At 39.3% G+C, this 27,229-nt stretch overlaps 1 protein-coding gene across 1 annotated transcript; it reads right to left on the minus strand.

The window, feature by feature from the left end:
• Positions 1-1,193: 1,193 nt before the first annotated feature.
• On the minus strand, positions 1,194-26,067 carry LOC117394141 (cadherin-24). The gene is made up of 13 exons (XM_033992165.1): positions 25,834-26,067; positions 18,395-18,689; positions 17,344-17,463; positions 16,541-16,708; positions 13,984-14,165; positions 11,210-11,466; positions 9,855-9,991; positions 9,156-9,277; positions 7,396-7,513; positions 6,301-6,609; positions 5,618-5,813; positions 3,654-4,110; positions 1,194-1,940 (listed from the first exon to the last, which is right to left on the minus strand). Exons 1-13 carry the CDS (start codon positions 26,065-26,067, stop codon positions 1,194-1,196), a joined length of 3,342 nt encoding a protein of 1,113 aa, XP_033848056.1.
• Positions 26,068-27,229: the final 1,162 nt, after the last annotated feature.

A 27,229-nucleotide genomic window follows, 5' to 3' on the forward strand; every position in this document is an offset into this window, starting at 1 on the left:
CCGACACTTCTTATAGGTTATGTTCATGTCAGGTCATAGCAATCTACCGGGCACATTCTCTGGAAGAATAAACAGCTTTCTTGTGGGTTCTTATGGTCAAATATCTTCATTGTTATTTGTCCTGTTAAAATTAAACAAAAAACGAGTAAAAGTTAACATTCAACACATGACACTTAACAAAATGACAACAAAAACTGTGAAAGAGTTTTTGCAGTGCATCGATCAGACAGGAGTGAAAAAATACTGTAAAGTAGTATTTAGTGAAAATACTCCTCACATATCAAAACTAAAGATTAAAGGTGCACTGTGTAACTTTTCTGCCGCATATTGGTCTAAATCACATGTGTCAAACTCAAGGCCCGGGGGCCAAATGCGGCCCACCATGTCATTTTATGTGGCCCGCGACAAGGTAAAGTTAAATGTATGTCATGTTAAAATGTCAGTTTATCAGAAGTTACGCAGTTACACAGACATATTTTTTATATCTTTGCAAATTTGACACAAACCATTTTGCTGATGTGGCCCTCGGTGAAATTGAGTTTGACACCCCTGGTCTAAATAGATATGTTTTTGCTTACCTGAAATATTCCACGCTATGACATTAAACATGTTACTCCACTCACTGTAAGAATTCATGGTTTTCAACATTTTTTTTTAAAGCAATAAAAACATCTGCAACTGAATAAATGCAACATAACATCCATGGAGACAAGTACGTGTGGGCCCCCACCAGAAAAGTTACATACAGCACCTTTAGAATACATTTTAAATACTATTATCTCTTGAACTACCTCTTTGTTCAGACAGGAAACACAAAAAGATTGATATTTGTGCATTTTCTGTGTAGAGTTAAATATATTAAATTTATATTATTTTCAGAAATTATATATTTTTATAACGAACATGTTCTTTAGTTTTGAGCCCTGCCTTCTGTCGACATTATTCTAGAACATAACCTCTTAATAAGAAAAAAAGCATCAACCGGAGCCAGTTCATTGATTGCGTGTTAAAATCGTCCAGTCAGTTTCCTCAATCGTCAGTTTCCTCAATCGTCAGCTTCCTCAATCGTCAGCTTCCTCCTCGTCGTCAGTTTGTGCTTCTCCCGTGTTTACAGTGGTCCTGACTGTCACATGGTACGACGCCACGCACAACCTTTGCATAATGTCCTGTATTTTTACCAAAAGTTTGTCCCTCTAAAAATCTAAAAACCTGGGCGTTTCTTGCTCCCTGTGTTCAGTTAGTTTGGCCTCCTCTCCGTTTGTATTCTCTGCTTGTTGACGCTCCTTCTGCCTCTCTCTGATAATCTCCACCAGCTTCTGAAACTTTTCATTCAGCTCCTCCATCCCTCCTCCTCCCTCCGTCACCTCCGCCTCTGTGTTTCCATTGTCCTTTTCTCCATTGCTTTCCAGCGAACTCAGCGACTCCGCCCTCGAGTCTCTCCCTTCAAATTCGTACGTCTGCAGTGAATCGTACGGCGGCTGCGACAGGTCAAAGGTCACATGGTTAAGACGCACGTTTAGCAGCTCCTCCATGTGAAGCGGCTGGGGGTTCGTCGGTCTGTTGTTTTTGAGTGTGCCTCCAGGTAAGGGCTGCGTGTCCTTGTACATGTTTAACAATGGAACCCTCCCGCTGTACAACCCGCCGCTGTTGTTGGTGTTTGTCCCATTCACTGCTTTGCTATTTGAATTGAGGGACCCCACGATGCTATATGTGTCTGATTTAAAGTAAGGGACAGTGGGGGTGCCGTTGGAGTAATTTTGCTCTAAAACAGAGGAGATGGAGGAATCTGTGTCGAATTCATCTATGGTGCAGCTAGTGCTGATCTGTGTTTGGGATGAGCCAGGTCTCCCCTCGGGCGCGTTTGTAGAGGACGACTCATTGGGGTCACAGTAGGGCACGCTCGCACTGTTGGGCACTGCTGTCCGCTCCGGCTCTGCGGTCTGTAGGGGAAAAATCCAATCAAAAATGTTAAGGCTCCAGTATATATAGAAAATGATTATTATTATCATTTGTGTTGTTTTTAGAGATGGGTAGTACTCTATGAGATTTATTTGACTAACTGTTTGAAGAACTTGTACTTTTCAGAGTAGTTTTACTTCTATCTATCAGTCGTCGAGGTAGCTTTCATAGCAAAAGAAAATTTCATTCTGAGGAGTGCCTCCCTTCAAACAGATATAAGGCAGTGTCCCACGAGCACTTGACCAGAACTGAAAAGCCACTCAGATGAACCGCAAAACGTCTTCACTCTAAAACTTTTGTCCAGTTGTCAGATTTTTAGATTTTCTTTTGCTACAAACCCATGGATGGTAAAAAAAAAAATTAAAAAAGCAAATGTGAACTACACTCCTTACATCTTGCCTTCAGATGCCTTTGTCATTTTTGTGTCTACTCTGGAAATACCAGAAACTACATTAACACATAAATAATAAATCAGCTTTTAACCACATTTGATACACTACTATCCCTCTCTTACTCTGTGGCTATACTCTCTGCAAACAAATAGAATAAATACTTACATAATTATTCAAAAGCAGAAATTACATTTATAGTTGTGTGCGGGCAGAGCGGTGGAGCACAGAATGATGTCACTGTTTTGTCATCCTGCTTTGACATCCACAGGGCAGGATGTTATGTTTTTGCATGTTTATGAGTCCGTGTGCCGGAGGGTGGTAAATACCAGATTAACTGACATATGGCTGCCTGCACTGTGGGTGTAAATAAACGCTTCATAATTAAAAATATGTTTCAAAAATCAAGATGTGCTTGGTTTGAGCTAGGACGGAACTAACAATTATGAAAGAAACATACGATGTGATGGTGACTGCAGTAATCGAAATACACTGGCATATCAAAGTAACAGTTTAGAAGTAAAATGTATTTAAATTAAAACAACAAAAATGGTCTGTGGGTCATGGCATACACTATAATGCATGTAATGAAAAGCTGAGGAAACATTTTGTGGGATGATGCGTGGTGTGAAATGAAATCGCTGTAACTGGACCCACAACGCCGCTTAAACCAAGATCTCACTGTGTTGTGTGGGTTGTGCTCCACTGAGCCGCCCTAAAGTGATGTTAATTTCATTTCACTCAAAACCATGAAAGCAATTTATAAGTCAATATGGGTTTATTTTCCTTTTGTGCACATGCAGTCTTTGGAATTCCATTCCATGTTGGATCTAAAGCACCTTATAGCTTTGTATTAAACATGTGCAAACTCAGCCAGATATCATGGATTGAATGTTTTTCCTGTTTACAAAGAATTTGTATAGGTAGTTGATACAGAAACGAGCAATATATTAAAATAATGATCTTGCATACACCGTGCGTTCACATTTTGGACATCACTTGAACTTCAAACTGGACACATTTTAGTACATTTATCAGGTGGGTTGTCATTAGAGGCCAAATTCATAAATCTCCTTGAGTGAGAGGCAAAACACATTCTAGTGTAAAGTCCCAATGACAGACCTTTTGAAAAAGAAAATATGATTTCCAAGAGATATAAAAATGTCAGTAACACAGCAATTTTCTCCAATTACTGCAATTTGAACTAAGCAAAAAATTATCATTATAGACAAACAACAGGAAGCTCGGTACATTTGCACAAGACAGAGTAATAAATCAATGAATGCTGTATTTTAGCAGTCTGACCTTAGCCTGCTCCTTGTCTTCATTCTTCCTGTCCTCAGTGGTCTTCCCCTCGTTGCGCTCTTGGCTGCTTTTGTTCTGGTTCTGCTCCATCGTGTGGTCTGTTTCATAAATAGTGGAGTTTATCTGAGGAGCAAGCAGCAGTGTCTCAAAGGTGCTGTGGTTTGGGATCACCAGTGAGTTCCGGAGATGTCCCGCGGTAGTTATCCCGGTGCTGAGTCCCGTGGTGAGTCCCGTGGTGAATCCGGGGGTGAAGTGGGACAGCTGTAGCCCTGACTCGAGCGGTCCGACTGGGGGGTAATCACGGAGCACAGGCAGGTTGTGGGGCAGAGTCTGGAGGCCGTAGCACAGGCGTCCATAGAGTGGAGCGGAACCGGGCCTCTGTGCGTCTGGGACGGAGCGAGGGGCACGACTCCAGCTGTACGTCCTGGCTCTGGGCGCTGTGGTCTGGGTGTACCATCTGTGCCACAAAGATAAATGTCACAAACAGCATGCAAGAGTACGTCATGAATTAAAGAAAGAACACTCTGAAACACTCTGAAACACTGGTTGAAAAATAATCAAACATGCTCACACATGTAGATTTTATTATTATTATTATTATTTTTTTGTTTTGTTTTCCTGGGACATCTTAAACTCGGAATATGGTCTATTGTGGTTCACTTGTTGTCATGTCTATGTGCACTTTTGGTTTGTCTGTGTTTCTTTAAATTTCCTGTTCTTGACCTGCCTTAGGACAACGGGTGTAAAGTAGCTATTGTGCTAATTCCGGCATATTTACATTGATGCTGTTTGTTGACATGTTGATTAATATGCACTGTCCTAATTAAAATAAATAAATAAATAAATAAAAAATAAAATAAATAAATGTGGGAGAATATAAATCTGTTTCAGTTTTACCCTTCAGAATGTGACTACATATACAGTAATGTGTTTAGGTGTGACATTATAATAATCTATACAAGATTATAAGGTTATAAGGTTATTTTTGTGCATGTGTTATTTGGTTGATTTGGCAAATTGGATTACATTTATATTTCCTGATGAATATGGACTATTATACTTAAAATGAAATTACTATTATACGCAAAATTTAATTAAAACCATCAGTCTATTATTGGTGGTCACGGAATGTTGAACAGGAACATTGCAATTTGACTATGAATAAGTCAGGTAAAGGTGTATGGACTATCAAAACACAGAGGGGCATTTGCTGAATTTCCACTTAATGCTGCCACAAGATGAGATAATAAATTAAGCAAAACCTCCAAGTATGATTGATGAGGGAAAAACCAATATAGTTGGCTCTTACTATGGTCATAATGGTCTGTGCTATTACTATTTGACCAATATGTGGCCCAATTCCTTGTAATGATTTTTGTGAAACTGGCAACATCCCAAATGTTCAAACTCAATAATACGATATGACTGTTACGATAACACATTTTGAAGCATGACATAAATGGCACTTTAGCACTTTACATCAAGGAACCACTCACACATTCACACACACATTCAAACAAACATTCACCCCCCAGCAACTGAACTAATGTCGTCCAGCTACAGATAAATACTGCGATAAAAGACAATTTTGAAAGTACTTTATGTCACTGACACAGTTAAAATAAAGCAGGATAATCCCAGTAAACCATTTTAAATAGACAGTATCGTAAAAAGACATAAGCTGCAACAAATAAATAGCAGAATGAACCAATAATAGCCGTAGAAGCAATTTAATCAACCCTCTGCAGCTCAAATCTTATCGTATTACAACAAAAATAAGAACAGTCTCCCCACTGTAAATATTTAGCTCCAAAACATATTGTTCCAGCTTTCATATATTGAACAATAAACTGATATAGTAATTAAAAAGACTAATGAGTAACTTTGATTACAGTTACAGATTTTTGCAAATGAGTCAAAATGAAAACTCGGCCAAAACTTCAAAAAAGTCACTTGTCACTCACATGTTCCTGTTGTTGTTCTGAATGTGCTGTATCCTGTGCATGCTCTGTAGGGCGGTGATGTCAAAAGCGGCGGTGTCGGCCTCCCCTCCCCCCTCGTCGTCGTAGGAGATGATGTTTTCTCTGACATCATCATCCTCGAAGGGAGAGTGGGAGTCCCTCTTCTGATTGCGCAGGGACACGGACAGGGCACACACCACTGAGGGGCAACAACACAGGGGTACAAGAGGTTTGGAGATAAGATGTGACAGAACACATCAACGCCAACTTAAAAAAAATGTGTTTATAGTAGGGCCAAATACTAGAATAAACTTACTATTACTATTAACAACTTTTCAATTCTTATTCAGATGCAGGCAAAATGTGTTAATTATTTGAAGTTCTTATGGATATTTACATTGTAATTCGACAATTCCTATCAAAAAGTTTTCATGTTTTAAGATTACTGTGCCCAGTCACAACATTTGGAACCGTAGACATTGAAATCAGTATAATATCAAAAAGTAAAGATTTTGTCATTAAGTTTTTTCCTGTCTTACAATGGGGCAAGGTCTTTTTAAATGTTATTAGAGATAATGGGGGATCGTTGGTGTTTAAACTTTTAACCATCCATCACATACACTGTATAACACACTGTCACACTGCAGTTTTAATTCAAAGTTACATTGGTTTAGTTATGTACATACCAAGTAGAGTGGTGACACATGCCAGCATGGCCAACAGGGTGACCAAACTGAATATTAGTGAGGGAGAAGCGGACGGGACAGGCAGACACACCATGTGCCTCTCCCACCTCCTGTCCCTCTGGCGCCCCCTGTCTTCGGTCTGCATGCCACCTCGCAGGCACGGGCAAATGGTCACAGTGACAGTGCCAGTGTTGGTTAGGCCGGATGCCCCGTCACGCAGCACCACTGGCACGTACATGGCAAGCGAGGCCGAGGAGAAGCCAGGCAGGGGCTCCAGGGCCGACTGCAGCACCAGACTAGCTGTCACACCTGATCACACGCCAAAAACATAACATTAAACACAGGCCAGCCACAAAATGACAAAGTGACATTTCTGGCTGGAGTCAAGCATGACAAAGACACAGACAAAATCAAAGGCACTGAACTGTTGCCAGCCTTTCATTTGTTTATAGATTCTAAATCAATTGTGCTTTTACTAAGTCTGGGGGATAAAAAAAGAAGTGGATAGAGATGACAAACATGTACAGTACTCAAGTAAATGTATTGTTCCCTATGAGCAGTAATCCAAATATATGTCTGTGTAATCCCTCAGTCACCCAGGTATGATCCACAGTAAAAGAATAATCCAAATTTACAAACACTGGAATTACTCAAGTAGAAGTAAACAAGATATAAATACAATCTGTCATCTAATTATGTAATCAGATCATAAAACCTGAACTCGACTGAACAACTCAAATACTTTTTGTACAAAAAACACAATTTTATATAATAATCATAAAGAGCAATTTATTTAAGACTATACTGAAAACCGACTGGCCTTTCATGCAATAGGTCACGATTCTTAAAATAAAATTCAAAAAGCAGCCTTGGATGAAGGCACTGCTGTTCTAACATGAATAATTTATTCCTTGATCCATAACCAAACTTTTACTGAAAAGTTCTTTGTGTTATTTTGCTAACAGACTGGCGGTCATGCCCCATTACAACACACATAAACACACGAAACTTTACAGTCCATGAACAAAATGGTGGTGACATTTCATCTTTGATGTCAAATAAAAAATATAAGAAATAAATGGAATGTGGTGGTACCTCCAGACTCTTTGATGGAGAGGTTGAGAGCAGAGCTGGACTCCGGAGGAATGCTGAAGTGAATAGGCATGTCCTGTCCTCCCTGGTCCTTGTCAATGGCCCGTACAACTTGGACCACCTGAACATAATGACAACAGAAAATTTATCATAACTGCATTAGGAGCTGAAGAAGACCTAGCCAAAGTACACACATCCAAATCAAAACAGTGATAACCACTTTCAAAATTCTGGTTCACATTTGCACTGCCAGATTTCCTTGATTGTGGAAAAAGCACATTTTCCTTCTTGGAACCATAGGAGCGTAAAAGAAAATGTTCTTGGGCTTTCATTCTATTGACTCAGAGCCCTTGCATGAACTACATGACCAAAAAGGCCACGTTGTACCAAAGAATGGTCTCTTCTATTTACTTGTATAATCAGTACAAAAGCAAACAAGTAACCACTTGTGTTGAACCTTACATGACACAATATGTACTAAGATGTTTTATATGATCAGTTCTGTACTCTGTGGGTAATTGCATGCTGATCACATTAAACCTTCAAATCCTCTGTACCTCCTGTCTCCTCATTAATGTACTTTATAAAGGCCGTATTAGCATGGTAAATAAAGTAAACTCAAGACTAAGTGAGGGAAAGGCACTAACATGTCTCTACTGCACGGCTAGTGCCAAAAAGACCACAGCATTTGCTGCATGCATGAAAAATAATAAATTAAGGCAATAAGTAATCATGTATTGCATAAAAGTACAGGTAATGTGAATTATGTATCGAAGTAATGTTAACTGCCATCAACTTGATTTGTCAAACTTTAGGTCAGGACCCACCAGTTTGTAATTATTGATATAAACTTAAAATTGGTAATTGATTAATGGCTCACTTTAGCACATTTCTACTTCCACAGCACTCAAAACCCAGGCACTCAGAAAGCACAAATCCATCAAAACAACTACTGGAGGCAGAGTGGGTGAAGTGTTTTGCCCAAGGACTAAAAACTGATTCAACTAGCAGCTGGAGATTATAAAAATACCCATTCCCTTCCATTGTATAACCTTACATTTGTTTTGTAAGTCTGTGATGTTTGACACATGCAAGTATCTACCCTCAGATCTGCATGATTGATCTGACACCCTAAATTGGCAGAGGACACGTACTCTTAGAGGAAAAACAAAGCCCTTTGACCAATGACAATGCAAGTTAAAGGAACTACATGCTTCTATTAAAGGTGTACAATAATATCAGCCAGCGTATTCTAATGTACTTTTATCTATGCTCACACACAAAACACATAATGGTCCCAAAAATAACCAAAACAGCAACAAAATCAACTTCCTACTCCCAACCACAGCTGCGGCGGTTTACTGTAAGTCATACCACGCATTGCACAAATGATATCATAACACAAAACCACACTCTACTACTACTACTACTACTACTACACTGCAATTTCACTACGGACGACAAAACACGATTCAAAAACATTCCACTACCAACAACAACACATTTTAAACCTTGTCCTCTTACTGACACTTTTGAAGTACGTCTCCTATATCCTGTTTTGTTATTTTGAATGTACAAGTGAAAAACTAAGTAACCACACTTAAGCAGTAACGCTATATTCTAACTGAATCCTAACAAACCCTGTTCTTCCATTATTTCTTTGTACCCTCTGTATCTTGTGCACAGGTGAAACTTCTAATAACATTTTGGCCAGATAAAAGTCGGTCCATTGATTGAAGCAGCAGATGTATTTGGGAGCAGACCTGTCCCGGAGCGCTGGAGTCACACACAGAGGTGGAGTACTGCCGGTCCAACTCAGGAGCGTTGTCATTCTGGTCCAGGGTTTCTATGGCGACCACAACCCGTGATACCAGATTGGGATTGTCTGAAGGAAAGAGAGAAAAACATCTGACAATATTAGAGCGCCTAGTGTTATTACTTTACATTTAATATCACATTTTACTATCTTCTCTGCTTGTTCTCTGATACTAAACGGCATTAAATCAGGACTTTACCGTTCGTACAACTACAACAATCAAGACCTACACTAGTTAGTTGCTGGATTTACGGATGACATTAGGTTTAAACGTATATGGAATAAAATATGTTTCAATTTATCAAATGTAATTTATGAGACAGCAAGAAACTGAAAAACACCAATAAAGGAAAAGTGGATAAAAGTCTGTCCAAGTTTGTCTAAAGTACATCCTGCCAATGACCCAAAATATCTCCAATCCCCCACAATCCCAAAAAGTGAAAAACAATGACAAAGACGAATAGCTCCTCACTAAATCATTCAAATAGAAAACCCCAGCCCCTTAAGTCAAAGTGATAGCTGAGTCTCCATCGCTCCAAACTGCAGACACCTCTCCCTGTGAAATATATGAGTGTAGCCTGTTTAGCCCCGGGGCGGTTGGCGGGCCGGCGGTGGGTCGGTAGGGTCGGCGGGGCGTGGGACGTACCCCTCTGAGTGGCGATGACTGTGATGTTGTGCCACTGGTCCTGCTCGCGGTCCAGCTCCATCACGGTGCTGATAGAGCCGCTGTCGGAGGTGATTCGGAACAGAGCCTCGGGGTCCGTCTGCGGGTCGATGGAGAACCTGGAGAGCACACAACAATAAAGGAAGGGTGGATGAGGAGGGGCAGCGGAGTGAAGAGAGGGAGTAACTTCAATTTAGCAGAATATTCTTCTATTATAATGACACCATACTGAGCTCCCTGTAGCAAATCACCTGCAAGTGTTAAATTTCCATATTGTTTTGGTAGAATGAGCCCTAAATTTAAACCAGCAAAAAGAAAACGCTACAAAACTTGATGCACTATGTAACGTATACCACCTGCTGCTTTCCATGAAGATGTTATTTCTTTGTCTGGAATGTTCCACAGTATGACATTAAACTTATCTATGCGAACAGGGCAGGCCAAGTTACAGGTTGGATTATGTGAAAATGCAGTTGAAATGACTCTCCATACAGTCCTTTGTTGCCAGTCGGATTATTGATAGAGGTGATGAAGTTTAAATAAGGCTAAAAATCATAGCAGATCCTTAATAGACACACACTGCCTGGCCAAAATAAAAGATTTAACTAAGCAAATAGATACAAGCAACAATCTGTGCTCAAAGAATGAGGTCAGCTGACACCTGAATATACTGAATGACCAGGTTATTCCATTAATGGATTTTTTCTTCCCTGATGTCATGGGCATATTCCAAGATGACAATGCCAGGGTTCATCACACTCAAATTGTGAAAGAGTGGTTCAGGAGCATGAGACATCATTTTCACACATGGATTGTCCACCACAGAGTCCAGACCTTAACCCCATTGAGAATCTTTGGGATGTGCTGGAGAAGGCTTTGTGCAGCGGTCAGACTCTACCATCATCAATGCAACATCTTGGTGAAAAATTCATGCAACACTGGATGGAAATAAATCTTGTGACATTACAGAAGCGAAATCAAAACATTATGTGAGTGTGTGACCTTTTTTTTTTGATCGCGACTTTTTTTTTGGCCATGCAATGTAAGTTAGTCGACATTTTTGAGGTCTTTAGAAGGAAACACACTCAAATGCTAAATTACTCAAGTATGCAAGTAAAGCAAATCACATTATCAGTCAGATTAAATAAAAATAGGTGGACAGCAGGTAATATTGCAGACAGTGTCAAAATACAAAAGCTCTCCTGGACTAGTCTTGACTCACTATAGGGTTAATTTGGCAGAGTCCAAACTAGCAGGACGTTTAATACCTTTTCTGACAGCACAAATAATTAAATCGACCCCTGACCTCATGACATCATTACAAACACTATACCCACCGGATATTATTACTCTGCCCCGTATCAGGGTCCACAGCAAACACTCGCCCCACAGAGCAAACAGGGGGGCAGTTCTCGGACACGTCCAGGTGGTAGCGTGTTTGAGAGAACTTGGGCGGCTCATCCGCATTCAGGACCATCACCCGAACTGTGGCCTGGTCTTTAAACGGTCCCTTCTTCAGAAATCGAGGATCCACCACCGGGTTGGCAACTTCCACCGAGAACGTGTAGGAATTGCGTGTTTCATAATCCAGCAGCTATTGAGGAAAAGAATAAAGGAGAAAGAATCTGCAGGCTGTGCTTTTTGAAGCCTTTCATACATGATTAATGCAGACAGTAAGGGGCTGTATACGGCACTCTATACTTCTGATAGTTCACGCTTTGGAGCCCGCACAGCCCCCCAGACACATTTCTATCATCTCACTTACAATTATGAATTTATTTATTTTGTTCTGTGCATTACATTTTCCCGAATAAAAGTGAAAAAAAAAGTGTGCTCAAATCAAAGTACTGCCAAATAAAGTTAATCAAAATGAAGTATTCATCACATGTATTACTTAAGTAAAAGTATAAACACTGATATATTATTAATAAGGTATACGCATATTTACAATATTGCTATTGGTAATTACATTTTCTATATTAAAGTATGCAATACAACAACATTTTTAAATACTATCCAATAGTATTATTATATATATTATATATGTTTCTCTAAAATGTGCTAATGTAATGTTAAGTGATATTAAAAATTATTAAATTATTAAAACTATTAATTTACTTTATACTAAAGTACACTTTTACTTTTACTATTAATGCCTCAAAGCAATGGCCTCCTTTCTTTCATCTCACATGAAGAAGTTAATTTGTTCATAATTTTTTTCACTCCATAATAATTATCTCTGAATTCCCATAGCTGCAAAAAAAACCTTAAAAGTAAAACAACTCATTTATATTACTTCTCCTGTGCCTGACCTAATCACTTGAAATTGGCTACGTTTTTTGTCACCGGCTGCTGATTACCATAGTCCATTGTTAGTCATTAATTGCCCATTAGAGAGCCCTGGGATTTCAACCTGTCAGCAGCGTTTGAGGTGCGTACATAAGAGCAAAAATGACTAAATTAATTAATGTGCCAGAACAAAGGGATCTGATGGCAAAAATGGGTACAATCTCATTATTTTTAAACTGTTTCAAGTTGCTACATGAAGCTACGTGGATAATAAAGCATACAACAATACTAAAACAAGCAAACTTTGGGAACTATTTATTTAAATATCTTCTTTTCAATCAATTTTCTCTTTTGTTCACTTTTGTTAGTGAGTACATGAGTAACCTGATATTCTCTATTGCTTCTTCTTTATTAATTACAACCCAAACTTTGCTTTAGTGAAAAAGACACAACAAACAGAGTAACATAAAATGTAGCCAATCATTGTTCCACCAAGTATGTTATGTCAAATCACAAAGTATTTAAGTAAACTACTCACTAATCGCTCTGCCACCATATGAATGAATCAGAACATGCTGCAGCCTAAATGCACAAGGCACAAGTCCAATCAATGTTTCAAAATTTGTCAGAGAGAATTTGTCAGAAAATCAGCACCATAATTTTGTCTGGAGCCAGCTCCTCATCACTCACCTTGTTCAGCACATTCATAGTTGTGGGAAAGAAGCCAGGAAACCCACATGAAACTCCATCAGTATAGATTATAATGCAGTCGGCCAGAATCAAACCCACAACCACTTATGCTGAAATGCTCACCACTGGCCTATCACTGCACCCCCCAGAGGACATCACAACAATCTATTGGGGCTAATATGGACTAAAATGTATCAAATGTATAATTTTTCAATATTTTTTCAGTATCTTTTTTATATTATAAAGTTATTTTTTTCTCAGACTCTAACTGCTCAGCTGTTAGTTTTGCAGCAGGGTCCCCAGAGTAAGTGGAGAGTGGCAGAGCAAACAGAGATGGGGAAACTCAGTAACCTGGCTCTCACCAGATGGATATGTGTAGACCTCTGAATTGAGTTCTACACATCAGTTTGGGATAGCACTCCCTGAAAGAGCTCGGAACCAATCATCGGAGTTCAAACAAAGAGTTTACGTTGATTGGACAAAGTGCCACAACAGCGGAACAACCAGAAAAATAAAACTTTAGTTAAATCTGCACAGCATATTTTTATGTCTATATTGTAATGCTTTGATTTTGGTTCCACGCAAACCACAGTGCTGCCTTGTGATTGGTCAGTTCAGACCATCATAAATGTTTTCTCAAGAGTTTCTGATCTCCAAAAAATTGTGAGACTTCATCTTGCTGGCGAGGATAGAAACTAGACAGAACAGCGGCACAAATCAACTATTTAACTTAACATTAAATCTAGTTTTTTATGATATGGACAAATTTCTATCTTGCACAAAATGATATGGATATAAGTTAAATATCAATATATCACCCAGCCCTACATGTTATACTTCAGTATTTAATAATTTAGATTGGAGCTGGAAAAAGTACTATTTTAATAAAGATAAAATATAAAGATTGTGAACCCTATTTTTTATGTGAATTATCCAGTTTCAACATGTGTTTTTTCCTTAGGGTAATTGTCATTAACACAGTCTAAGAAATCCTGTCCTCCTGCCCCAGTGAGCGAGTGTGACGTCACCAGTCTCCAAAGTGAAAACAACCAGCTCTAATGAGCACTTATTAGCACACTGCCAAGTCAGTCCCATCAGCCCCATTATAACTAATGGTGATCTCATCACTCACCTTGTTCAGCACAATCACAGCCTCTCGCTCGCGGCCGCTTATGTTAAAAATCTGCGCCTCCTCCGTGTCCATGATGGTGAATTCCAGCTGTGCGTTCTCTCCCAGGTCGGGGTCAGAGGCAGTCAGGCGGCCCACCTCCACACCTGGAGCTGCCAATTCTGAGATGGAGAAGGACCACGCACCTGCACACAACACAAGCAAAACATCAATACAATACAGTGTATGAGAACTGGCACGAACGCAGATCACAGCCTATTTATGAAGAGAGAACGTCCAGTACTTAGAGTGGTTTTATATAGATTCAGTCCAACTAATGCACACACACACACACACACACTTATATATTTATTTATTATAGTTATTTTTCCTCATATTATTCATTGATTGTGATTTTTTTTTTTTTTTTTTTTTTTTTGTCAACGTAAGTCTGAACTCACCACATGCTTTAACCGACAGAGGACAGGCTTTAGAGCTCACGATTAAAAAGACCACAGCTGATGATGGATTATAAATAATTCAATCTTGAGGTGACATCCTCTGTATAATTTCTGATTCATTATTATTTTTGTACTTAAATTTCTAAGTTAGTATTATAGCAAAATCTGTAGGCAGTCAGGTAGCCTTGATTTTAATGAAGGTGCTTGAGAAAAAATTGTCCATTGATCAGCTTATGATGGTAATGATCCAGAAAGGACACGAGTACAATGACCATAAGCAGCTATTAGTGACAGCTGAATACAATATTAGAGATAGAGATAAAACATTGATAATAAAAACCCTGATCTGCTTCATGGTCACACAAACACACATCATTATTTCCATGTGGTTGTTTTACTCACTGGTCCCTTGTGCATTCTAAGCTCAGCCATTTGTACCAGGTCAATAATGCTACGCTTTTATAATAAACGCTAGCAGGAAAAAAAACCATTAGATTCGATGCAGAGTGATTTTGATGCACCACTGAGTGTAATTGTGTCTTCTCCTCCACAATATAAACACAGTCCTGCATTCAAAGAGCATTCTGAATGAGATGCTTCAACTGTGGCTGTTGTTGTCAATGTGAAAGTAATTACCTGCATGATGTGGAGGGTGCTGCAGAATATACAGCTGGATAAAAACACAAATATAGCATTCGGAAATAAACAATGGGCTTTATACAACTTTTATTTGTGCACTGAATCCATGCCAACATTTAATTGGAATAAAATAAAATCATGACCAAACAGGAGTTAAATAAACTGTACTTCATAAAAATACATAATTACTCCTACTCTCATACTATATCCTCAACAACTACCATCACAAATACTTCTTCTATTACAATCTAGGGACATAAATATCAGCAAAACTAGGAGCACTACTCTGAAAATTAATACTACTACTGTCTTCCTTGTAGTTATTTGTTTACTTTGTTGAATACCACCGCAGTATTATCATCGGTTTGATACATCAGTTCCATATTGGTGATACTGGAGAGTTTCACACGTATCCATATTTGTCTGATACAGAAAATATGTCATTCCCAGTTTGTCCTTAGTGTATCAGACTTTTTGAACAGAATAATCAGTAAAAATTGAAATAAAAAAGACAGTTATGCTATTTTTTCTATTAATTTTACTAAAGTGAAAAGTTAATTATCTAAATCCTCTTCAACTACTATGTCAACTATTACTTACTACTACTACTACTACTACTATTACTATTACCACTACAATCCCACCTATTGCATTGCTGTTACTGCTGCACTGCAACTTCTACTACCAAAACTGCACCATCACAGATAAAGCAGTTCAACTGTAATCGTCACAGTAAAAATAATGACCATGTGTGAGCTTGTGGTGATATAGTAAACTGATAATGGTGAATAAATTACGTTGGCTCTGGCATTTGAATATATTAAATGCCTTCTTCTTATAAACCATTGTATTGCAGTACAATACATCAGAGGAGAGGAGAGGGACTTTTAAACATTAAGATGAATGACATTAAGCCAAGACTGTCAGAGAGAGAAAGTATGGAAATAGAAGACAGATGTATATATATAGAGAGTGTATGTCTCATAGTGTTAAGGCGCATTCTGCACAGATTTTACTGTCTATTGAAGCATAACGCACTGAACTTTACAATGAAATATTAATAACTTGGAACAGGGAAAGAGCTTGGATAAGAAGAAATGGACATGATCTTTCACTCTTCTACATCAAGGTCCATTTGAACCTTGGGGGTGGAAGGGGGGTGTTAGCACCACAGATGTTAAATCTACTCATTTCTCCAAAGGTTATAGCATTGCAATCTACGCTAAAACAACGATTAGATAAAAATGTAAAGAAAAAGCCTGGGACCGACAATCTTTTTAGCTACTTCAGAGCTTATCTTGAACCTGTCAAGTCAACTGGAGCCCAAAGGAAGGGAAACGATATCAGACGGCTGTCACGAATGCCATGACAAGACGTTTCATCATTTTAATCTGTACACACACGCACATGGAGTCAGACGCCATGAATGAGATTGAAAGGGGAGGACACTGACGCGGTGGCGAGATAAGGAGAGTGCTTACTGCGTCTGAAGTGTGGCGGGTTGTCGTTCACGTCACTCAGCTTCACCGTCACTGTGGTGGTCCCGGAGAGCCCCCCCAAATGCCCCCCCATGTCCTTCGCCTGGAGCACCACCAGGTACTCGTCCCGGCTCTCTCTGTCCATGTCGGGAACAGCAGTCCGCAACACTCCTGGAAGTGAATGGTAAAAGTAATAATAACAATGTTTTGCTGTCAAAGCCAATAAATATTAAAAAAATAACAACTTAAAGGTGTGCGATGTAACTTTTCTGTCTCCGTGCATCCTTCAACCAGTGCCACTGAGGCAGCCTGTCAGGAGCAATGAGCTATTGCCTTACAGAGCTCAGGGACCCAGAACCTGTTAAGTCTTGCTGTTAAGTGGGAGTTCTAGCCACAAGATTAATACAATGCAGTGGAACATTTTAAGCAAGGCAATAACATCTCCATGGAGGCAAGCAGGTGGCAGCTCCTCAACCAGAAAAGTTACACAGTGCAGCTTGAGGACTTTTTCCATTCAAAAGGTTTATATAGTTCAAAGCAATGCACACAATATCATAGTTTAATGCAAGGGGTCAGTTACACATATGATGATGTTTGCATACAACACATCCTAGTTTTGCCTTATATGTCACTTACACCCTTTAGCTTCTCAGATTTCAAAAGTCATAAATTATATGTGGGCATGGACATATGGTCAAGCATATGAAAACTAACTGCCTCAGTGGGACTGACATTAATCACCATCAGCTCAAGGCTTGTATTATAAAGAGGGGCTTTAAAGATGAGAAGCGTGCCGTGGTCCAAACCTGTTTGCGGGTCCACAGAGAAATAGTCCTGTCCGTGTGTGATGGCGTAGACCAGACGTGCACTGTTTCCATAAGTGGGATCATCCGCATCTCGGGCTGTCACTTGGATTATAGACGTGCCTGTGAATATAGACCACACCAGATGTTTAAATGTCCCAGGATTATATGTGTACACTGATATGAGGGGTAAGGTACAGTTGAGTCCAGGACAGCATGTTCTTAGAGGTGTATACATTTTACATCACAAGTCCAAAAAGTCACAACAGAAATGCGCATGAACATCAGAGAAAACATTTTGGCCCCTTAGAGTGCAATGTCCTAACCCTATTGATTTGAGGTATAACTTTTGCCCTTCGAGACGTAATAATCATCAATACTTGGCACTGGAATGGGTACATTTCTAATTTCTACAGCGCTTTATGTTTATAAAGCGCTGTATATTCATGTACATGTAGTTGCACCTAGCTCTACAACGACTGAGCGACTAATCGTGACTAGTCAACTAATAAAATTCATTTTAAGAACATATATAAGAAAATGTCCATGTGCAATAGGAATAATCATTCGGCTAGTCATTGGAAAAATAATCGCTGGCTACTAAAATAATCGTTTGTTATAACTCTAGCTGCAAATGAACAAACTCGGCCTTTTTACTTTTCTTTCTAAAAGATTTAGATAGCTGGGGAGAATCTATCAATTATCATAATTGGTGCTGATGTATTCCACTTGAAATGTTGCATTATTTACATATAGTTAGAAAAACATCAGTAAAGTAAAACATTAGCATATTCACAAGCCAGTGGGTCACAACTGGAGAAATGGAGAAAATGAGGTGTGAAAGAAAATATCTGGCATTAAAAAGCAATATTAATCCAAGAGTAGAGTTTCTGTGCAACTCAAAAGGAAATGATAGAAGGGATGAAATAAAAGAAACAAACACTGCAAAATCATATAAAAACAACCAACCAAACTGTTAATTATACAGCATATGGAAAAGCAAAGTAAATCTTGACCATATGGCAAACTAAAACATTGTCTGTAAAAGTTGTACCTATATTAGCCATCTCCGGGACAGTGGCAATGTAGGGATCATTCGGGAACACAGGAGGGTTATCGTTGATGTCCTGAACTCTGATGATGAATTCTGATGAAGGCTCCAGAGCGCGTCCTGTCTCTCTGTCCGTTGCTGTAGCAATAAGGCGATACTGGTCCTTCTCTTCCCGATCCAGAGATTTGGTCACGTGTATGTTTCCTGTGTTACTGTCGATAACAAAAACAGAGCCCACACCTTCTCCCTCCAACGTGTATTTAGTGTGGCCATCCCCTCTGTCCATATCCGTGTGCAGCTAAAATTAAAACACAAAATAGCATTAAAAATAAGGCTGCACTGGGACACCTTGAGGCAATGTCACTTAGCGGTTTGCTGAATCAGGTATTCCTCATTAACGGCCATCTTTCTGTCTGGCAAGTGGCGGAAATGATGCGAAATGGGCGATTTATGTTAAGATGAGATGTGCTCAGTGAGTGTGAATGGCATCAGGTGTGGCAGATACATATGGGATGTTGGGAGGGGTGCTGATCCGTGTTCCAAAATCAGTGCAATAGACCAAGCGCAGCGTAGAGAGAGAGATTGGACAGGGGCCCAGGCGCCAAAATGTCTGACATGCACAGTGGCACATTGACTTGTTCAACATTTAAAATGTGCCAGCAGTTATTCAAATCTTAAACTTTTTTTTTTCTTCAGTTCAGCATCATAAAATGTACAACTGGATAGAAAGAATATGAGTAAATGTAATAAAGAAAGAAGGTGGGTGAAGAGTCCCCGTCTCAAGTGGAGTTCAAGCTACTCGGGGTCTCAAGAGTGAGGGAAGGATGGAGCATGAGGCTGAGAAGAGGACTGGTGCAGCGGACTGTTGTGGCAGAGAAGGAGCTGAGTTGAAACGTAAAGCTGATTTAAAGGTCAATCTACATTCCTACCCTCACTTATGATCATGAGCTTTTGGTAATGACTGAAAGGACAAGATACAAGGGGTCAAAATGAGTGTCCTCTGCAGGGTGGCTGGGTGCTCCCTTAAAGAGGGGGAGGAGCTCAGTCACATGGGAGGAGCTCAGAGTATAGCTCAGAGTATATATTACGGACTCAATTTCATTTCCCCATTCAAGTGTTTAATCATCTAAGTAACACTGTCACATGACCACAAAAACAAACTTCTACCACAAGGGGCAGTAACACGATGGCCCAGATATCAAATGGTAGATCTGAAGAAGGAACCCCCACATGAGTAAGGGACAGTGGCCTTGTAAATGTATGCATGTCCACAGATGCATTTGTCTTAGCTATATTTGACTCTAAATCTTTTCCATCTGGCTTCCTTGTAAGTCCATCTGCCTGATTCTGCCGCACCTTTTAAAGCACTTTTTCATTTCTTATATCTGTCTTTTTACACCGAACGCCCATCTGCTCTCATTTAGTATGCCCCCTCCTTTCTTTCATCCCCTCTTTGGTGCATACACTTTCGGTATTTAATGGCACAGAGGATATTGGAGCGAGGAGGAGGAGGAGATAGGTAAAAGGCCAAACAGTGCACAGAAATAGAACGCTGAAGAGATTACTCAGCCTTGATCACACGGAGCATTCTGACCACAAACCTTCACATCTCCGTGCCCTGGAGGCGCTCGCTCTTAATCCACAAGGCCCTACCCCTACTGCTACTACTGCTGTTACTGCTACTGTGGGATTGTGCTCAACTCAAGCAGGAATTGAAACAGGGAGATGATGCACATTATGTCTTTTTCGATACATAGTTCTAGGCCATATGTCCCTTTTCTGTGCTTATTCTGTGATAAAATTTACAGTTTATGTTTTAGGATCCTGTTCAATGTTTACATTTTATATGCGTCCAGAAGAATTGTCAAAAATATACTAATCAATTAATACAAGAATCACATTTCAGAACATGTACAGCTCTAAGGGAAACTATGTGTGCTACTTCAACATTTGTAATTTGATAACTGTGTACATTCAAATTGTGATTTTGATTTGATTTCAACAAAACTTGCAAAACTGATATCAAAACAATATATAAACTAAACCTAAAATGTAAAGAACCACAATGCCAATCAGTGATTCTCTCAATTGGAGATGGCATTCAGGCCACACAGCACTGCATTAAATCGCTTATTGGTCAGAAAGTTCAGTAATAATTAGGATGATAATATTTTATTGTCCCCACGGGAAAATTTGTCCTCTGAATTTGACCCAGCCTTCATGGTCACTTGGCAAGCTCAGTGAGCAGGGAGCGATTACAGAGCAGCACCCAGGGAGCCATCAGCAGGTCTTGGTTGGATTATTTAAAAAAACTCCTAATAAAATCACAATTGAACCTGGGTTACCAGTGCAGATTGTTCACATACACGTTCCTCTCATTCTCAGTGTATGGACAACATACAGTATACTGCAGCAGTAATGGCTCTGAGTAATGATTGGCTGTGGAAGCTGGGGTTAGGGTTAGTGTTTAAAACAACTGAATTTCAGCACTGAAAGTGGTGACCCAAATTAGAGACTCATGTGAGGCTTATTCTGCTTTCTGATTGGATAATCATGTTGAACCAAAACACGAATTATAACATAAACAATGTGGCCATTTTGTCGAAAAGTTTTGTAATTAAGCATAAATCAGCATTACAAGTGTTATCAGTAAAAACTATATTTGATTTGAACATGTCTGCCTCGTATCTGGAGACGTTGTTAGGTCACGTTTATTGAATTTGAAATCAAAATTCATTTACATATAGTTCCTTTATGCCAAGGTTAGTAGTATGTTAAGGAAGAAATCTATGTTTTTGGAGTAGATGACTGCATAGTACGGAGTTTAGTTAAGGCAAGGTAAAGTGACTTTGATCATGAATCAGTGTGCTCCTTGGCAGTTCTTTTCTATGCATAACTTTCCAGCTGCCTATTTAACATTACACTCATCCTAGATTGTTTATGATTGTGAAGTGCATGTTGCGCACATGTCTTACTGGCATAATCCCTCAACATATATGACACAGGGTGTAGGTCTTAACACCTGTGCGTACATACTAACGCATATATGAGTATAAAGCACTTGAGCATGTGTAAACAGCATATGTTTCTGCGCCTCCTGCTCTCGCCTGCTCTTCACATGCAGCCGGTGAAGTGCTAGATTAGTGTAGGGCCTATGCGAGCAGCCAGGATGTGTTAGTGAATGAAGTTGAGGATTAGAGCACTTGTGATAGAGCCACCCCCCACAAACTGCTGGATAAGGGACTCTGGGTTTATGCTCCCCACTCTCACATTCCCTTTCTTCAGAAACTAGCTTTGATTTTGACTTCACAACCACAGACAGATTTGTCACAGCCAGTGAAGCCTGTGTATTACCTAATCAACTAAAAAAAAGAACAGAAACTAGAAGGGCAGTATCTAAGCATCATTATGAATGTGTTTCTTTTATTTGTTTTAGTCCTAGTTTAGAACTGAGTGAGACTTGATTGTAGTGGGTGTGCACACAATGTTCCCCATTTTCTAGGTATCTGGGGAACGTATATGTACATATCATTCAAAAAGGTAACACACTGCTGCAGACAGACCAGACCTGCTGTAGACCTGCTGTAGACCTGGCTTAGACCTGGCTTAGACCTGTTTTAGAGGCTTGGTTTACATCCATAACAACTGGTATAATTTATAGTTCCCCATTACTTGTTGGTCTTTTCATTTTAATACTATTTATGTCCTTATTCTGTGATTCTAATTTTAGCCCTTTAAAAGATTGCGTAGAACGACATTACTTCTGGCATCTTAGATTTGTAGAACATTAAAAAAACACTGAATCAGACTAGCTCATGATTGCACCCCCTCTGTCACAGACTAGAGACTCGTGGTTTTACTCACTATCCCTGCTCTTTATTCTGTTTCTTCAAAAACTGTCTTCGATTTAGATCCCAGACTTCACAGCCACAACATCTTTGTCGCAGCTTGCTCCTCTCTCTACCTGGGCCTCTCTCCGCTCTGTCTAATTGCTGCCTCAGTCCTGCTGCGCTTCAGTCAGCATGGAAAAACACTCTCACGGCGGGGAAGAAACCCATCCTCCATGCTCAGACAAAGACACCAGGACGGAGAATTGTCCTACAGTAACTCCTATGGAAGTCTGCATCCTCCCCTCCTTAACATCTACTCTGCCAAATGTCACAACAAAAGTTCTACTTAACATTTTACTTAAACAGTACAGTGAGCAGGGCGAAATGGGGTGAAGGGTGGGGAGAGACATTCAGCTTGTCAGACTTGACTATCCCCCTTGACACTAGTTGCAAAACAATCCTAGTGTCAAAAATCAGACCAATTGATAGTAAAACATATCAAAACTAGATACTCATTTGAGCAAATATCAGTACTAAAAAAGTCCCATTCACAGGACAGAAATGAATGAACCTTTCCTGAACAGCACTGAGGGATTACGCAGCTAAAAGGCCACTAGAAAAGAAGGTACTATTGTATAATGTTGAAAATCACATTTAATTGGTATTGAAATTGTTAGTGAGTACTGAATCTATTCCTTGGTGTCCAAATCGAGAAATGTTTGTATTGTGACAACACTAAACACAGGTTACTTAAAGTATTTTGTGTGCGAAAATTTTTAATTGAATTCCTGTAAAAACTAAATTCTCAATAAAAGAGAGAATTCAGCCGAAATATGTTTTGTATGACACTGAAACAGGACTTATTCAGTGGCTAATTTAAAAAAAAGCTAAAAATCCGGACAACAGTTCCTGAAGTATTCATCTATTTTTTTTCATTTTAAGATAAAGCCAAAACAATGTAACTCAGTTAAGGGTCAGGGTCAGGTTCAGCAAACACATAACCATAAAAAGGGTGAATCATTATGGCTTAAGGTCTCCATGGACCTCCATGGTCTCCGCAAACTGTATCAACCTACAAATGTATTTATTAGTCATATTTTCTACTGGGAAATGACTTGTTCTGTTAAACAGCAGTCGCCTGCTATTCAAACTGTTGATAACCCACTTTAAATCTCACACTACGCCAACAGGTGTGACACGACTGTTTCTATTTAGAGCAACAAATATCTCCGAGAGGAATTTCCCCTGTCCTCATGGCGAGGTGAAGCTTTATTGAACATCTGATGTTTTGTATTCTCCTATCCTCAATAAGAAATTACACTGGTCATTGCCTGGATTGCTCCTGGTTCAATAATGATTTTAGACCTTGTAAGTTAAGATTTCATCCAATTTAGTTCCTTTTTACAATAGCTGCTCCCAACAGAGTGCCACTTTGTGGTAGATTTGTCCAAATGTTGTCATGTCCTTGTTATAGATGCAGACTCAGACCTGGTTTCATGACAATATAATTGGTTCTCACTTCCCAGACATTTCACATCGCGTTCCTCCAAGAAAATATTTGGCTTCTCAAGTACCACAAGATCTCACTCAGATCTATAATTAGCCTTTACCAAGTCTAAAATAGCTGAGGGATAACACAATTCTCATTTTAGTTTCATTTAGCTCATTGAAAACAAATCTTTTCTGGACCAGCTCTTGGTTTAAAAATCAAGTTGTATTACATAATTATTCCTGGAAAAGCTCCTTTCTGTGCGGTGTGTGAGAGACCTGGCACTTCCATTTATTTTGATTGCCATTACACCTCTCCCTCGCTCTCCAACTGTATCAATAACAAGCGGAGCAGCAGATTAAACATTTATGAGGTGTATGCTGCTCGGCTAAGAATCCAATCTACACTGTCACTATAAAGCATACAGCTAGAACTAGGCCGCGGCTGGCAGGAGTCCATGCTACATCTGATCCGATCTTACCAATGACAGCACTGAAGTTAGAGCACCTGATTGTGAAATGCTGGTACGTTGTTGACCCCAGGTATGAGACTGGTAACTGGTACAGGTGCATCACGGGTAAAATCATCAGTGACACTTCCACGTGTTGCAACACCACCAGAAGAACTGCAGGTAAGGAGGTGTGATAGCAAATGGGATGAATGTGTAAGATTCCTGCAGGCTGTAGGGACACTTGGTTGTATAGAGCTGCACAAACTGTTACAAATGTAATGTATGTCTAAGGCCATGACAGAAATGGTATTAAATCAAGTGACTATTGGGATTGCATCATTATGGTGTGGACGGAAAAAAAAGACAGCTGGTTTAGTTCTTTTTTAGTCTGGGTTTAGATCTAGCTTAGTCTTTCCTTAATCCTGGTTTGCTCTTTCTTACGTCCTAGCTTAGTTCTGGCTTAATCTTTGTTCAGTCCTGGTCAGAATCAGATTAGTCCTGGTTTCGTTCTCGCCTTGGGTATTTATTCTGACCTCTTTAGTCCTGGTTTACATGTTTTAGTCCCAGTTTAATGAACCTCGAGTCCAGTTTCAGCCCTGTTTTGTTCTTCTTGCTTAATAGCGTTAGGTCTTTTCTGAGCAGATTTGTAAAAGGATTAGATTTTCAAATACATGTACTTTCGAAGACCTATATTTGGGGCCAGATCCACACTAATGAGAACATATTATGACTTCTATTTCTACATTCACAAAGGCCCTGACCTCAGCTCTGTCACATGGCTGAGCAGCAGTGGTAATCACTTGTTCAATTATGTCTTTACCATTATGTTTAATATGGACTTTTCTACCGTTAAAAATCTGATGTGAGATGTTTTGTGTCAGTGCTGCCCAATTTGCCCCAAATCAATATCTCATAAATGGAGATTGATTTTGATTAATGAATGATTACAGTGCTGCGCTTTAGTCTCTGACAGAGTTTGCATTGTATGGAGTGTGTTAAAAATGTCTTTCACACAAATCAATGCACATTAGAAAACTCAAACAGAAAGCAAGGAAGACTAGTGCTTAGGGATTATAACCTTGCATTACAGCTCCTTTTTATAGCTCAAAATAAATAAATAAATAAATAAATATATAAATGAATAACCTGAAAGGCAAAGTTGATGAACTAAAGTCTCTGGTATAATATGATTCTTCTGCTTGAGTTCTCTCTTTGCATTTGCTCAGTGTAGGTGGAGTATTATGGCGTATTATGGATTTTTCTGTCCTATAATTATTCAGCCATCCCAAACATTTATCTTTTCTATCAATTCAAATCTGATTTCCAGGGGGACAAACAAACAAAGATTTTTTCACTGGGGTAGCAAAGTAGGTATTGAGTATTAAGCCTTTTCTTTAATATCAAAATTGTGTTTGAATTTTTAGCATTATGACAACAAAACAGTCACTAAACTAAACCAAAGCATTTACAGGAACTAGATTGAGGAACTAGATTTTTATATTTCACAGAAGGGATTCAAGTTTTGCATGGAAAAATAGGACAATGCAAATTCATGGCACAGTGACTGGACCGGCGTGAGTACCACATGTAATGGTTGTGACATGTATCTTCAAGTGTAAAACATTGTTACGTAACTTTCACTTTGTAACTGGGTCTTTGTTTGCTAACTCACCCGTCCAATCAGCACTGGCTCCGGTCCTCTGTACTCCTCTATCACAAAGAACTGATTCCACAGCCAGCTCCTCCTTTGTCTGGAATGAACTTGTGGTGTATTACTCCTTTCTTCTTTGCTCCTGGATTCTCTGACCCACTTTGGATGTCCTGTGTCAGTCCTTTGCGGCACAAAGTGGACACCTGTCCCCGAATGGCTGTCCAAACTTGTGTTACTAATTAAACCATCCACCATTTTATTGCTATTACTTTTGTATTCACTGGGTGTTTTGGCAGTCATTGGAATCTGTTTAAGCACTTCAATTTGTCTCGCTAGGTTGTTTTTGAAGTCAGTTTCATTTAACTTTCTGTCATTCAGTTGCACAAACAAATGGGCTGTTTTCACTCCATCTTCTTGCCTACTTTTTCTTTCTTTGACCGTGAACTTATGATGAGGCGAATCTTGTGCTTTGCTGTTTGATAATAGCCGCAAATCACTGTCCCGCTCTGAAGACCTGACAGCTAATGAAATACCACTTGTTTCTCCTTCACAAAAAAACAGGAAAAGGAAAAGAACAATGCAGGCCGCCATTTTGGAAGGTTGCTGATCGTATTGTTTCAGAAACACATTGCTCAATGCATTGATTACATCCGATAGTTTGAAATGGTCCATGTTGAACATAGGAGATTCACATTTTGCTTTCCTTGGATGCACTCCTCTAATCTCTTTCTCTTGGCTTGAGCACTCATAGTGTGCCCTTCGTGAATAACCTAGAGAGAAAAGAAAGAAAAGTGTGAAACTCCTTGATTAGAGAACATCACAGCTGTTATTATCTTAAAAAAAGAGCTTGGCAAATTATGGCACAGCTCTGAATGTTGTAATGACATGAGACTCTTGTGTCTGCATTGTGGCAGAGGTGTACATATGGACATATGACTGAACAAAATGGCTGTAGCAGTACAAGTCCACTCTCCCAAATTCACAGAAGTACAAAATATCAGTGTTTTTAAAAGTTCTGAAGAAAATCTATTGTAAAAATGGATTCAGGGCTTCTATTGAAAAATCAATGAAAGAACAGTGTAACAGATCTGGTCTAAGGTTGGTCTAACACCACGCATTTTTAATAATACAAAAAATAGTACATTTTTGACCAAAACATTAAGATGCAGGAGACCCTAAAGCAGTTCTGGTTGGCATCATGGCAGCGACACATAAATCACAAAAGCTCGCTTCACTTGCTGCTTGTAAACAACTTTAATAGCCTTTTGTGAAATTTATGTGGAGAACTTTGTATGAAATTGTGTGATTCTATATATATTATTATAATAATTCTCTTTTTCAGACAATCAAAGTTGCTCTGCAATTGTATGCATTATTCTTTCCCTCTGTAAACACAGTGCTGATAAACCACTGAGTT

The sequence above is a fragment of the Periophthalmus magnuspinnatus genome, chromosome 4 (genome assembly GCF_009829125.3).
Source record: "Periophthalmus magnuspinnatus isolate fPerMag1 chromosome 4, fPerMag1.2.pri, whole genome shotgun sequence".
Taxonomy (NCBI): Eukaryota; Metazoa; Chordata; class Actinopteri; order Gobiiformes; family Gobiidae; genus Periophthalmus; species Periophthalmus magnuspinnatus.

Bases quoted from the DNA above. Each gene is read 5' to 3' on its own strand.
- LOC117394141 (XM_033992165.1), bottom strand. From the start codon at position 26,067: ATGGTGGATGGTTTAATTAGTAACACAAGTTTGGACAGCCATTCGGGG. The intron at 9,278-9,854 runs GTACGTCCCACG...TCTTTCCTTCAG, and splicing joins AGTCATCGCCACTCAGAGGG to ACAATCCCAATCTGGTATCA. The intron at 5,814-6,300 runs GTATGTACATAA...GTTGCCCCTCAG, and splicing joins ATGTGTCACCACTCTACTTG to TGGTGTGTGCCCTGTCCGTG.